At 36.2% G+C, this 15,001-nt stretch overlaps 1 protein-coding gene across 1 annotated transcript in view; it reads right to left on the bottom strand.

Annotated features, from left to right (window-relative positions):
- LOC134853390 (serine-rich adhesin for platelets-like) overlaps positions 1–15,001 on the bottom strand; it is a gene marked incomplete in the record, with an annotated part of 95,142 nt that overhangs the window by 33,261 nt on the left and 46,880 nt on the right. Inside the window, 1 exon segment of the mRNA XM_063869382.1 lies at positions 12,186–12,360. Coding sequence (XP_063725452.1) covers positions 12,186–12,360 — 175 coding nt within the window.

Here is a 15,001-nt window from a genome sequence, read left to right as displayed (position 1 = left end):
CGTTTTGAAAAAATCTGAAAAAACGTCATATCTCGAAAACTACAAAGATTTGAGCAGTCATATTTGGAGGTAATATTTGCAACCCCTCAGACCCTGAGAAAACTCTGACAGCCCTCACTGCAAAAATGGGCATTTCAAATTTTGGAGAACAAAAAAACTAAAACTATTTCTTCTTGAAAACTTTTTGATGAAATCAGAAAAAACGTCATATCTCAAAAATACAAAGATTTGAGTAGTCACAATCGGAGTCAAAACTTGGAATCCCTCAGACCCTGAGAAAACTCTGACAGCCCTCACTGCAAAAATTGGCATTTCAAATTTTGGAGAACAAAAAAACTAAAATTATCTCTTCTTGAAAACTTTTTGATAAAATCAGAAAAAACTCATATCTCAAAAATACAAAGATTTGAATAGTCACAATTGAAGTCAAAACTTGGAATCCCTGAGACCCCGAGAAAACTTTGACAGCCCTCACTGCAAAAATAGACATTTCAAATTTTGAATAAGAAAAAATTAAAATTAGCTTTTCTTAAAACTTTTTGAAAAAATAAGGAAAAACGTCACTTCTCGATAACTACAAGGATTTGAGCAATCATGTTTGAATACTAAAAACGCAGTTCCTGGGATTAACCTGACAGAAACTCACTATAAGGATGAGAAATTCAAATTTATTAAATTTTTATATCAAAGTTCTTTGAACAATTTTAAAGTGAAAAAAAAAAGATATAACAAACGTCATATCTGAATTTAAGTTTTCTGAAAATTTTATGAAAAATCACAAAAACGTCATATCTCAAGAACTACAAAAACTTGAGCAGTCAGACTTGGAGGCAAAAATTGGAACTCCAGAGAGTACTCTAACAGCCTCCCAACTAAATGGTTGGAATTTCAAATTTTGAAAATTAAAGGAAGATAAAGACGTATTATCTCGAACGTATTAAAAAACGTATTATCTCGAAAACTACACGGATTTGGGCAGTCATATTTAAATGCTAAATTCGCAATTCCTGAGAGTAACATGACAGAGCCTCACATTACAGATGGGAACTTCAAATTTTGTTATAATTTTTATATCTCAATTCTTTGAACAATTTTAAAGTAAAAAAGGTATAGCAAATGTCATATCTCGGAAACTAAGACCATTTGAGCAGTCGCATTTGGACGCAAGATTCGCAACCCCTGAGAGTACTCTAACAGCCCCCAACTACTCGGTTAGGAAAGTCAAAATTTTCAATAACAGAATTAAACTGAAGTTTTCTGTAAAATTTTTTGAAAAAAACTATAAAAACGTCATATCTCAAAAATACCAAGATTTGAGTAGTCACAACTGAAGGCAATATTTGCAACCCTTGAGTCCCTCAAAAAACTATGACATCCCTTACTGCGAAATGGGCATTTATAATTTCAACAAAAAATTATCTCTTCTTGAAAACTTTTTGATAAAATCAGAAAAAACTCATATCTCAAAAATACCAAGATTTGAATAGTCACAATTGAAGTCAAAACTTGGAATCCCTGAGACCCCGAGAAAACTTTGACAGCCCTCACTGCAAAAATAGACATTTCAAATTTTGAATAAGAAAAAATTAAAATTAGCTTTTCTTAAAACTTTTTGAAAAAATAAGGAAAAACGTCACTTCTCGATAACTACAAGGATTTGAGCAATCATGTTTGAATACTAAAAACGCAGTTCCTGGGATTAATCTGACAGAGCCTCACTATAAGGATGAGAAATTCAAATTTATTAAATTTTTATATCAAAGTTCTTTGAACAATTTTAAAGTGAAAAAAAAAAGATATAACAAACGTCATATCTGAATTTAAGTTTTCTGAAAATTTTATGAAAAATCACAAAAACGTCATATCTCAAGAACTACAAAAACTTGAGCAGTCAGACTTGGAGGCAAAAATTGGAACTCCAGAGAGTACTCTAACAGCCTCCCAACTAAATGGTTGGAATTTCAAATTTTGAAAATTAAAGGAAGATAAAGACGTATTATCTCGAACGTATTAAAAAACGTATTATCTCGAAAACTACACGGATTTGGGCAGTCATATTTAAATGCTAAATTCGCAATTCCTGAGAGTAACATGACAGAGCCTCACATTACAGATGGGAACTTCAAATTTTGTTATAATTTTTATATCTCAATTCTTTGAACAATTTTAAAGTAAAAAAGGTATAGCAAATGTCATATCTCGGAAACTAAGACCATTTGAGCAGTCGCATTTGGACGCAAGATTCGCAACCCCTGAGAGTACTCTAACAGCCCCCAACTACTCGGTTAGGAAAGTCAAAATTTTCAATAACAGAATTAAACTGAAGTTTTCTGTAAAATTTTTTGAAAAAAACTATAAAAACGTCATATCTCAAAAATACCAAGATTTGAGTAGTCACAACTGAAGGCAATATTTGCAACCCTTGAGTCCCTCAAAAAACTATGACATCCCTTACTGCGAAATGGGCATTTATAATTTCAACAAAAAATTCTCTTTTCTTGAAAACTTGATGAAAAAAGCCAAATTGATCTATTGTGGAACACAGGAGAAAAAGATCTACTTGACAACCTCTCAGAAAAGGAGATTGTTACAAGCATGTAATCGACCGAACTGGTCTAAAGCGGAAAACAGGAGAGAACTGAGATCTACTTGACAATCTCTCACACAGGGAGATTGTTACGTGAATTAAATCAGTCAAACTGATCTAATGCGGAATACAGGCGGAAACAAGGATCTACTTGACAATCTCTGACAAAAGGAGATTGCTACGTGCATTAAAAGAACCAAACTGATATTATGCGGAACACAGGAGACAAGGAGCTACTTGACAATCTCTCACAAAAAGAGGTTATGTGCATTAAATCAGCCAAACTGATCTAATGCGGAACACAGGAAGAAGCAAGGATCTACTTGACAACCTCTCACAAAGGGCGATTGTTACGAGCGTTAAATCAGCCAAAGTCAACTGATGTGGAACACAGGAGGTAACAAGGATCTAGTTGACAATCTCTCACAAAAAGATATTGTTGCGTGCATTAAATCAGCCAACCTGATCTAATGAGGAACACAGAAGGAAACAAGGATCTACTTGACAATCTCTCACAAAGGGATATTGTTACATGCATTAAATCAGCCAAACTGATCTAATGCGGAACACAGGAAAAAAACAAGGATCTACTTGAAAGTCTCGTAAAGAGGGAGATTGTTACGCGGATTAAATCAGCCAAATTTCGACCAATCAGAACGCAGCAAAATAACTATCTAGCAGAGCAAAATAGCCCACTGCCCCCCAGGGATTCGACCTTCGCCAACCAAGGGGTCCATCCTTTGGTATTATTTGATGACATCCATTTTTATCCGACAAACTATAAAATTTATCTAAAAGCGCCCTCGCCGTAAATGTATACTAAAATTGAAGGAGAGGACGGGCGGGCAAACGCGAATTCTTGGTCAAAAATTTCCAAAAAATGCACAAAAAATGATCAAAAGAATCTGCTTAGTGATTAGAGAGCTTAAAAAAATCATTTTGCTTGGGCAAAAAATATAGTATAGATAGATAGATAGATAATACCAATTCTTTTTACATTAATTATATTGTAAAAATGGACCACGATAATCGTTCCTTTAATCACCTAAAATTGGGCAAAAAAGACCCCCTAAGCTATTTTCATTCCAGCAAATTTCAGCCCTGATCGGATTAAGCATCAAGCGAAAGATTCTTTTTTAGATATTATCCTAGCCTTGATATAAATAAGCTGCTTCAGAAGAAATTAGAAAATCAATCTCCAATCACCAAAAAACGCAACTCCACGAACTCTAGGAACACTTCAGAACAGGTCAAGTGATATTGAAGCCATTTCAGTAGTGATTCGACTCCCAATGAACCACTTTACACAGAGGAGAGGCTGCGCTTCGTCAACACTATCCAGAAAGCCACAAACGGACAACCTCTCACAAAAGGAGATTGTTACGTGCATTTAATCGGCCGAACTGATCTAATGCGGAACACAGGAGAGAACTGGGATCTAATTGACAATCTCTCACAAAGGGAGATTGTTACGTGAATTTAATCAGTCAAACTGTTCTAATGCGGAATACAGGTGGAAACCAGGATCTACTTGACAATCTCTGACAAAAGGAGATTGCTACGTGCATTAAATGAACCAAAGTGATATTATGCGGAACACAGGAGGAAACAATGAACTACTTGACAATCTCTCACAAAAAGAGATTGTTTTGAGCATTAAATCAGCCAAACTGATCTAATGCGGAACACGGGAAGAAGCAAGGATCTACTTGACAATCTCTCACAAAGGGCGATTGTTACGTGCATTAAATCAGCCAAAGTGATCTGATGTGGAACACAGGAGGAAACGAGGATCTACTTGACAATCTCTAGCAAAGGGAGATTGTTACGTGCATTAAATCAGCCAAAATGATCTAATGCGGAACACAGGAGGAAACAAGGATCTACTTGACAATCTCGTAAAGAGGGAGATTGTTACGCGGATTAAATCAGCCAAATTTCGATCAATCAGAATGCAGCAAAATAAGTATATAGCAGAACAAAATAGCCCTCTGCCCCCCCCCCCCCAGGGATTCGACCTTCGCCAACCAAGGGGTCCATCCTTTGGTATTTTTAATGACATCCATTTTTAGCCGACACACCATACTAAAATTGAAGGAGAGGACGGGCGAGCAAACGCGAATTCTTGGTCAAAATTTTCCAAAAAATGCACAAAAATTGATCAAAAGAATCTTCTTAGTGATTAAGGACAGCTAAAAAAAAATCATTTTGGTTGGGCAAAAAACTCGATCGTAATTGAAAAACTTCATTTCAAAACAACTTTTTAAAAGAGATCATCAATCTGCAACGGTTAAACATGACTAGCGTTTAACGCACCTCCGGTACTCCGAATTTTAAACAACTCATGAAAAACCGCATATATTGAAATTAAGATATGCATTATTTAGGAGTACGTGTACTCCGACAGCAGCCTACTAAAGGGTTCGTAATTATAAAATTTGCAAAGTTTTTTATTCAGGTTTTTATACAAATTTTGAAGAACCAAACTACAAGTTTGTGAAAATCAAATTTTGAGAAACTTCAACAAAGTTTTCAATAAAGCTATTTTTTTTGAAAACCAGAAAAAATGTCACATCTCGAAAAACACCAAGAATTGAGCAGTCTTATTTAGAGGCAAAACTCGCAACATTTAACAGTACTCTGACAGCACATCTCTTAAACTAAAACAAAATTGGGCATTCTTAATTAAAGGCCGATTTTTCAATTCCTGCGGCTACTCTGACAGCCCCCAACTACAGGGCAGAAAGAAAAATCACAAAAAACGTCATATCTGGAAAACTTCAAGGTTTTGAGCAATCATATTTGGAGGCGAAATTCGCAACCCTCTGAGAGAACCTTCACATTTTTACAACAACCGGATTGACATCTTCAAACTTTTGGAATTTAGGGTTTGGTTATTTTTTAAAAAATTGTGAAAAAATCATGAAAAACCTCATACCTCGAAAGCTACAAGGATTTGAGAAGTGAGATTTGGAGGCGAGATTCGCAACCACTGAGAATAACCTCACAGCACCCAACTACAGGGTGAGAGTTTCAACAATTGAGAATTTTTTTTCTAATTAAATTTTTCTAGAAAAAAATTGAAAAATCTCGAAAACTTCCTTATCTGGTAAACTAAAAATGTTCTAACAAAGGTATCCAAAAACTACCAAGAATTGAGCAGTCTTATTTGAAGGCAATAATCGCAATCTTCGACAGTGTTGTGACAGCACACAACTACAGGGGTGGGAATATCACTTTTCTGAATTATTTTGTAGTTATTGTGGTTTATTTGAAATTTCTGAAAATTTCCGAAAAAATCAAAAAATCGTCGTATCTCTTAGAACAAAAAAATGTGGGCATTCTTAATTGGAGGCCGAATTTGCAATCCCTGAGATTACTCTGACAGCCCCCAACTAAGGGCTAGGAATTTCAAACATTGGAAAAAAAAACTAATTTTCAGAAAATTTTTTTGAAAAAATCACAAAAACGTCATGTCTGGAAAACTACAAGGTTTTGAGCAATCATATTCGGAGGCGAAGATCGCAACCTCTTGAGAGTATCTTCACAGTTTACAACAACAGTATTAAAATTTTCAAGTTTTGGAATTTAGGATAAGGTTTTTATGAGAATTTAGGGGTAAAATTTTGAATAAAAAGCGTCATATCTCGAAAGCTACAAGGATTTGAAAAGTGAGATTCAGAGGCAAGATTCGCAACCCCTGAGAATACCCTCACAGCACCAAGCTACAGGGTGAGAGTTTAAACGATTGAGAAACCTTTTTTGAACTAAATTTTCTAGAAAACTTCCGTATCTCGTAAACTAAAAGGATTTGGTTGTTCATTTATACAGACCGGAATCGCAAAACTTGGAAAAACCCTGTCAGAATTCCGCTATTGGGTTGCTAATTTCCAACTTGATGAAATAAACACTGACTTCAACCAAGAAAATCGAAAAAAAATCTTAACCTTTGCAATATACGATATAGCTTAAACGTGAAAAAATTCTTTCATTAAACATGCAAAATTATTATGCTTAAACATGGGAGTTAGCTGTCACACGCATTTAAATATAGTATAGATAGATAGATCGATAATACCAATTCTTTTTACATTAATTATATTGTAAAACTGGACCACGATAGTCTTTCCTTTAATTACCTAAAATTAGGCAAAAAAGCCCCCCTAAGCCATTTTCATTCCAGCAAATTTCAGCCCTGATCGGATTAAGCATCAAGCGAAAGACTTTTTTAAAGATATTATCCTAGCCTTGATATAAATAAGCTGCTTCAGAAGAAATTAGAAAAACAATCTCCAATCACCAAAAAACGCAACTCCACGAACTGTAATAACACTTCAGAACAGGTCAAGTGATATTGAAGCCATTTCAGTAGTGATTCGAGTCCCAATGAACCACTTTACACAGAGGCGAGGCTGCGCTTCGTCAACACTAGCCAGAAAGCCACAAAAACAGCTCTTCAAATGAAATAAAGAAAGATCCCACGAATTAGTACAACTTTTGCTACGTGTCGGATTCACAGAACAAATGCTGTGAAATATCCAATTACAACAAGGGTGCCACCAAATGAGCACTTATATTTGCTCACTTTATATTAGGTTGAAAAAAGTAGAGTTATACTAATACACTACGCTCACACGTGTAAGCAATTACAGAACAACTCATAGGCACTAGGAGAATCAGTTTAATAAAGAGCTAATAATTGGACTTTTTTATTAGCCCCCGGCCTGCTCAGTGCAGGACCAACCGTGGGGGAGGGGGAGATGTCATCAATTTTGCCGCAGCCCGTGCCACCTTGAGGAGGCGGATGACACCCTGGACCCCTCAGCCGTGAATAAATGCACTCCAATCTCATTGATTAATAAACTATAAATTGGACAAGAGTTGCTGTGGATCGGTCGCTGTAGAAGTAGCAAAAAGATACAACCACAAAAACTAAGTAAAAATGAGGAAGCAATGAAAAATTCTTTAAATCTCAAGTTATAATTAAAAGTGGGCACCCGAAAGAGGCTAGTTTTTCATCCGACTCTATTCACTCGTCTTTTAAGTTGTGCAGCACGATACCCAAAAAAAAAATTTGCGCTTCAGCACGCCAAAATGAACGGCATACAAAAGAGAAGCACTAAAAAAACGTTGAACATATTTCGGCATTTGCGAGAGGGGTTGAAAAATTAAAGAGAGCCACCACACAAACACTGGTTCAATCATACCAACTGAGGATTTCGCCTAAGTGAACTCCCTCAATACCTTACTCCTGCAAATAACCCTTTTAAAATTGAACTAAGGCTGAAGACAATAACTTGCAGCGGTCTAGTACAAACAGTGACAAATCATACGTTTGTCCGTTCTAGAGATTAAGCAAAATCATGGCGCAGTCAGAGTATACTACATATGGAGACGGTTTGAATTTGATTGGCAAAATGTTTTTGATCACTCACCATGAGTGGAGTGGATTTGGAAACACCGACAACACAACACAACACAACACACTACGTGTTTTAATTCTCCTCCTCTTCTCGCCTCTGCGTGTAGTGTGATTTAATTCAATTCTGTGGATTGAGGAGAGAGTAAGACGAGGAAACGAGTGAAGTAAGTGTGAAATTATGTCTCTACTTAATCGCACTTAGCCGAGAGAGAGAGAGAGAGAGGGGGGGGGGGGGTTTGCTAAGTAAGTGGTTGCCAATGTAACAACCCCAAGCCGCCTTCTTAAACAGGCTACAACAACAGCACAGACTCTTAAAGGTGTCTCAAATTCACCAACTGACTGTGGAAAGAAGAAGAAGAACAAAAGACAAATGGTAAAATAGGATCTAGATCTAAACTGACGAATGCGCTGAGTAATTGGAGCTTAGTGGCATTATGGTGGAAGAAGGAAATGGTGGATAGTATAACTATAACTGGACGGACTGAAGGCAGGCTGTAATAACTGTTCTCCAGTGGGTATGGTATGGGTATGTGTAAGGAATTGAGTATTACAAATAGTTAGGTTAGCTTGTCTAGTCTGGTCTGGTCTGGTCTGGTCTGGTTGTTAGCTGGTGCTATTCCCTTGTCTGTCCTACTGGTTGGAGAAAGAAAGAGCAAGTTAGAAACACAGTTGGAATGGAATGGAAGAAATGAATGAGGGAGCGTGAAAAGGTTAGTTTGTCACACTCCACTACACTCGATCACACAACACCAACTAGAGTGAAATGGAAGATAGAGAGAAAAGAGGGAAAGAGAAGGAATTGAGTCGATTTGGACAGAATCGAACAAAAGAAGTAAGGTAGAGAATGACGACTGAATTTGAAGCCACCGCCACCGCCACCACACTGTTCACACCACAGCAATCTTCACTTGCGCTTCTAGGGCAGTTAGTTCAGCTCCCAAACAACTAGGGAAGAACAGAGAAAGAAAAGAAGAGCACATTCTGCTGGTAGAACGAAACAAACAATCAGCAAATGATATATCTATCATACATGGAACACAAGTGGGCAAATGGAGCAAATTAGTTCATTATACAATATGTATCAGCCACAGTAGCAGCAGCAGCAGCAGCAGCAGCAGCAGCAGCAGCAGCAGCAGCAGCAGCAGCAGCAGCAGCAGCAGCAGCAGCAGCAGCAGCAGCAGCAGCACTGCTCCATTGCTTGTTGACTTAAATTTTGTCAGTCGATTAGATTCCGATTGAATCAATTCAACTCAACTCAATTTGATCACATTCACCACCACGACACAAACAAGCAAACAAACAAACAGACAGACATAGCAACTAGTGGAAATCAAAAACAGATCTACCGTGGCTCCAATCAAAACAAACAAAACATATTTGAACAGACTAAAAAGATTATGGGCTCTTCTATTAGAGATGCATAGTTTGTACTTTGAATAAAAATCTACTGTCATTTCTAACAGAATGCTTCAATACAAATCATTTTAAGCTTTTGTTTGATCCAACTTATTTCCTCTCCTCACATCAGCTCCTACTACTTGAAAAAATGTTATACTGCGTAAGCCAGCTTCCATTTTTGATTTTGAACGATTCAGTAAAGAAGCTCGATGAAAAAATGGCACTGATATTCATTTGCTGGCACTGATATAGCACTGACAGTGTGACCTCCACTGATACCCTGGCCACCTTGCTAACGCTCACTAAGTTAGCTTGTGTAATACTGTTCTGGGAATGCTCGCAAATATCAATTTGGTTGATCTAAAAAAGGTCGACTCCCCTCGAAAAAAACTAAATCCGCCCCTGCCACAAACAGTTGTTCAAAACAATGGCAAGGATGAAAAAGATGATGAGTTTAAAAGCGCGGCTTGATTTCCTACAATTATCAAAATGTAGGCTACAAATTTAACTTCAAATCCTCATTCTCATGTGGAGTGGGGAGGATGACATTTTGAGGGAAATTTTTTCAAACGTAGAATGAATTAATCAAAAATCTAAATGACGAAAACGATTTGCTTCAAGTTTTCGAGTGTTACTTTCTCTAACTGTTCAAGTATCTATTCAATGAATTCAGATCGAAAAAAAAACATAAATTTTTGTCTCAAATGTATACTGAACAATTTGGATCACGAGCAATAAAAAAACTTTGACAACTGCTAAGAACAGATCGCTCTCTGTTAAAGTTGTAAAGACTTTAAATTCCTTAACACAGAATCATTTGATAGCTAAAAACATCCATGAAATGTCTCAATTCAGCTTTATCAGATTCTCTAAGCAGTTTTTCATTACTAATTTGTAAGAAAATCGGGGCGTTTATGAAATGTTATTCAACTTGAGCCCACTTGTATGATTAAAGGACTATCTTCTATTCCTCTCCAGGATAACCTACTCGATGAGCAGTACTGCTCTTTATCATTTCCATCCAGCCGTATAATTTAGCTTTTGTTTTGTGTATGTAGCTGGTAAAACATTTCTAAATGCACGCTTAATGAAAAAGGATCATTACAATAGAAAAAGAAACAAGAACAATGAGCAGTAAAGTTAATTTCCGACAGAATGAATTGCTAGGCTCACTAGCTGCCGGAGCTAGGTAGTAAAGAGAACAGGTGATGCGATGGTGTTACTGTAATGAGTGACTGCCTTTTCCTTACTAACATGTCCATGTCTACATCCAGTCCCACTCAGCACCGCATTTAGCAGATATTTGATCTGTTTAAACAGCTACCAAACAAGTCGATACCTTTCACAGAAAACGCTGTTATGGAACCTGATCTAAACTATATTTTATGATTGGATAAATTAAATGTTTTACCAATGTAAAGTATTTAATATTAACCAATCATGATCCATCTAACTAACAACCCACTTATTTGTAAGTGCTGAAGTTACTTGTAATTTCAGCACCAGAGAGATTTGAATTTAACTTAGAAATTAGTTGGACTCTCCCGAGCACTTCAGCAGCCGCAATAAACCAGTATACCCTAGATCTATTGAGCCTAGCAGAGACTAGTTAAACAACCTGAGACTAGATAGTATAAGAGTAAGATTAGGATCGGTATTAGACTAAGAAGTTGCACGAATCTATCCGGCCGAAAATAAGATAGCGTGACGAGCAGACGGTGTACCCTATCCGAAATTACTCTATGAGTTATACACCCCAGTCATAACTCAGTTATGTAATATTACCAGCAGCATCAAGAGTATTGCACTACTTAATACACAACTAGGTTTGGGTAGGCAATACTGGCAGAGAGCATGAAGTCCATTGTTCTCACTTAATACTTCACATTTTTAAAATAGAAGATTATCTGGTTTACTTTAAACTGAAAAACACCCCCAAGAATAGATTCAAAATATACGACAGGCATGTCTACTGTCCTTCCTATCTATGGTTTTTGGTTCTTTCTTTCTTTCTTTCTTTCTTTCTTTCTTTTGCCCTACACTTAACTGCACTTCGCTTCACTTCAGAACACCAACACGCAATCGAGAGCGAAAAACACATCACTGATGCGAAAAAAGAGGAGCTAAAAAAGGCAGATTGGAACTTACAGCTAGTAATAAATAATCGCCAACCAAATCCTAAATCTGGCCATAAAAATCCAGAACTCCAACGGAACAGCACATATAGAACAACATCGAGATAGAAATAAAATCGAATGAATCCACATAAAAAATGAAGAATGACAACCATTATTAACTCGCTAATCCGATAGCTAGACACTTCGCAAAAAACAGACAATTTTATGGAAGGCGACATGTCTTTAGAAAGAGGCGAAGCTGCACTCTGCAAAAAACGGCAGAAAGCAGCTGTAGCAATGTGAAAAAGTGAAATCATGAAAGAAAAGGTTAAATACAACTTTCTGTTCTGCCGGAAAAGAACCTCCAACCTGCAGATTAGGAGTCTCACGTCCTCCCATCTGCGCCAAAATCGGTTGAAAACATCGCTCGGTTCTTAAATAAACCAACTATACCCATCAAAAATGCAAGTACAGATGCTATTAAATTGCCAATGTCTGGAAATTTATCAAAAATGCCACCAACTGAGAACTTTTACTTTCTACTAGGGTTAGTAGTATTATACTACGCATCGCTGAAGTAGATGGTGATCAAAAGTGAAAGAAAGCTCTAATGAGACAACTATTCTAGACAACGACAACTCGAGAGGCGGCTGTGACTGACCTGTTCTGTGGGTTGTATTGCAGCACGAAGAAGAAGTGGTCGGGCAGGGGATCGAACTCTAGTGCCTCAGTGATGTCTCTGCAGTTGGTCACACTGCAGTGGCCTCTGAGGTTCTTGCAATACACAAACGTCTGCTGCTTCGACGAGAACAACTCACGCTCTCGGAACTCCTCCTCTGCAAACACAACACACATAAAAATAACTAGCGTGTAACCCACCTCCGGTGCTTTGAATTTTCAACAACTCACGAAACTATTCTTTGAGTGTACTCTGACAGCACCCAATCACATGGTTCGAACCCAGTCACCCAATTACAGGGTTCGTTATTACAAATTTTGCAAAGTTTTTTATTCAAGTTTTTTATATACATTTTGAAAAACCATAAAATTTTGTGAAACTTTATATAACTTCTTCGAAAAACTTAAAATGAATTAAGAAACATTACATCTGGGAAACTGAAAGCAATTGAGCAGTCGCATTTGAACGCAAGATTTGCAACTCCTGAGAGTACTCTTACAGTACCCAACTACAACGTTGGGAAATTCAAATTTTGAGAAACCTCACATGAAGTTTTCCAAAAAAAAGGTATTCACATCTGAAAAACTACCAAAATTTGAGCAGTTTTTTTATGGCAATATTCGCTATCTTCGAAAGTACACAACTACAGGGTTGGGAATTTCACTTTAACGAATTATTATTTGAGTTTTTAGAAAATTCCAAAAAACTCGTCGTATCTCTTAAACAAAAATGATTTGGGCATTCTTAATTCGAGCCAAAAATTGCAACCCCTGAGAATACTCTGAAGGTTCGGAAATTCAAACTTCGAAAAAAAACTAATTTAATTTTCATTAAACCTTTGAAAAGCAGTCAAAATGGGAGGCAAAACTCGCAACTCCTGAGAGTACCTTGACAGAGCCTCACTGCAGAGATGAAAATTTCAAGTTTCAAGAAATTTTTTATACCTAAGTTTTCTGAAAAATTTTGAAAAAAAAACCTAAGAAAACGTCGTAACTCGAAACCTACAAGAATTTGAGCAGCCAGATTCAGATGCAAGAATTGCGACCCCTGAGAGTACCCTCACAGATTCCAATAACAGGATTGAGATCTTCAAAATTTTTGGAATTTTTTAACACTTAAGTTTTTTGAAAATTTCGGAGAAAGTAAAAATAACGTCATATCTCAAAAAATACAAAGATTTGAGCAGTCATACTTAGCGGCAAAACTCGCAACTCCTGAGAGTACCTGACAGAGTCTCACTACAGAGATGGTAAATTCAAGTTTTGAGAAATTTTTTATATCTAAGTTTTCTGAAAAATTTTGAAAAAATCCAAAAAAAACGTCATATCTCGAAAACTACGAGGATTTGAGCAACCATAATCAGAGGCAAGATTCGCAACCCTTGAGAGTACCCTGACAGCACTCAATTACAGGTGAGAAATTTTAAAAGTGATAAATTTTTCTATATTACATTTTTTAGAAATTTTGCCTATCTCGTAAACTAAAAGGATAGGTTATTCATATATGGAGGCCAGAATCGCAAAACCTGGGAAAACTCTGTCAATATCCTACTACCGGGTTGCTTATTTTAAACTTGATGGAATGAACACTGAATTTAAGCTGGAAATTCGTTAAAAAACACTTAACCATTGCAATATACGATATAGCTTAAGCGTGAAAAAATTCTTTTGTTAAACATGCAAAAAAATACGTTGAAAAAAGCTTAAGCCTGGCGAGATAGTGACGCCCGCATTTAAATATATAATAGATAGATAATAGATGAAAGTTAAAAAATTAGGCGACGGGTAGACAGATATAATCAAATTAATTTAAAAAAAAAAACAAGTATACAGACGGACAGACAGACTTAATTTGGCCTCGAAAAAAAAAAATACTGAAAAATTAATTTTCTTAAGCATTGCAATATATGATATAGCTTAAACATGAAAAAATTCTTCCGTTACACATGCAAAATTATTATGCTTAAGCATGGGAGACAGTTGTCACTCGCATTTAAATATAGTATAGATAGATAGATAGATTGCAATATATGATATAGCTTAAACATGAAAAAATTTTTTCATTAAACATGCAAAATTATTATGCTTAAACATGGAAGACAGCTGTCACTCGCATTCAAATATAGTATAGAAAGACAGATAGATAGATATAGATAGATAGATAGATAGATAGATAGATAGATAGATAGATAGATAGATAGATATAGACATAGATAGATAGATATAGACATAGATATAGATAGATAGATGCATTCCATTCGTGTTCAACAAGTAAGAAACATGAAGATACTTTCCACAAGTAGTGACATATTACTTTCGTGGAACATCACCACAACTGCCCGTTCATTGAGTGGTGTGATCATATACGTTCATAAATTATTACACAGAGGCGAAGCTGAGCTTCGCACCACGCGTGCGATACACTATAAAGCTCCAAAAATCAAAAAATAATGTGTCTTGAACGAAAAATGTAAAACATGAATGAAATTTGTTGAAGAAATCGTAGGCTCAAAATCAGATAAAAAAATCCAATTTTTATAGAAGTCAATTACCTTCAAAACAAAAGAAGGATTTGGGATTAACTCCATCCATTTCTTTCTGATAACCAATAGATGCAAACAATAAGAAAACATCTCGATCAAAAAACTGAGATACGGTAATTCCTAAATGTACTCAAAGACTGTTTATTGAATCTTGCAACCAAACAATCTGCGTATCCAAGAACAACAATCGGAGATGAAGTCCTTATCCACTTTAGTATAAGACCAAAACGAAAATTAAAATTTAAACACACTCCAC

This window comes from Symsagittifera roscoffensis, chromosome 8, assembly GCF_963678635.1.
Source record: "Symsagittifera roscoffensis chromosome 8, txSymRosc1.1, whole genome shotgun sequence".
NCBI lineage: Eukaryota > Metazoa > Xenacoelomorpha > Acoela > Convolutidae > Symsagittifera > Symsagittifera roscoffensis.
Note: the sequence above shows the minus strand (reverse complement) of the source record. Positions and strands in the feature narration are given on the sequence as shown.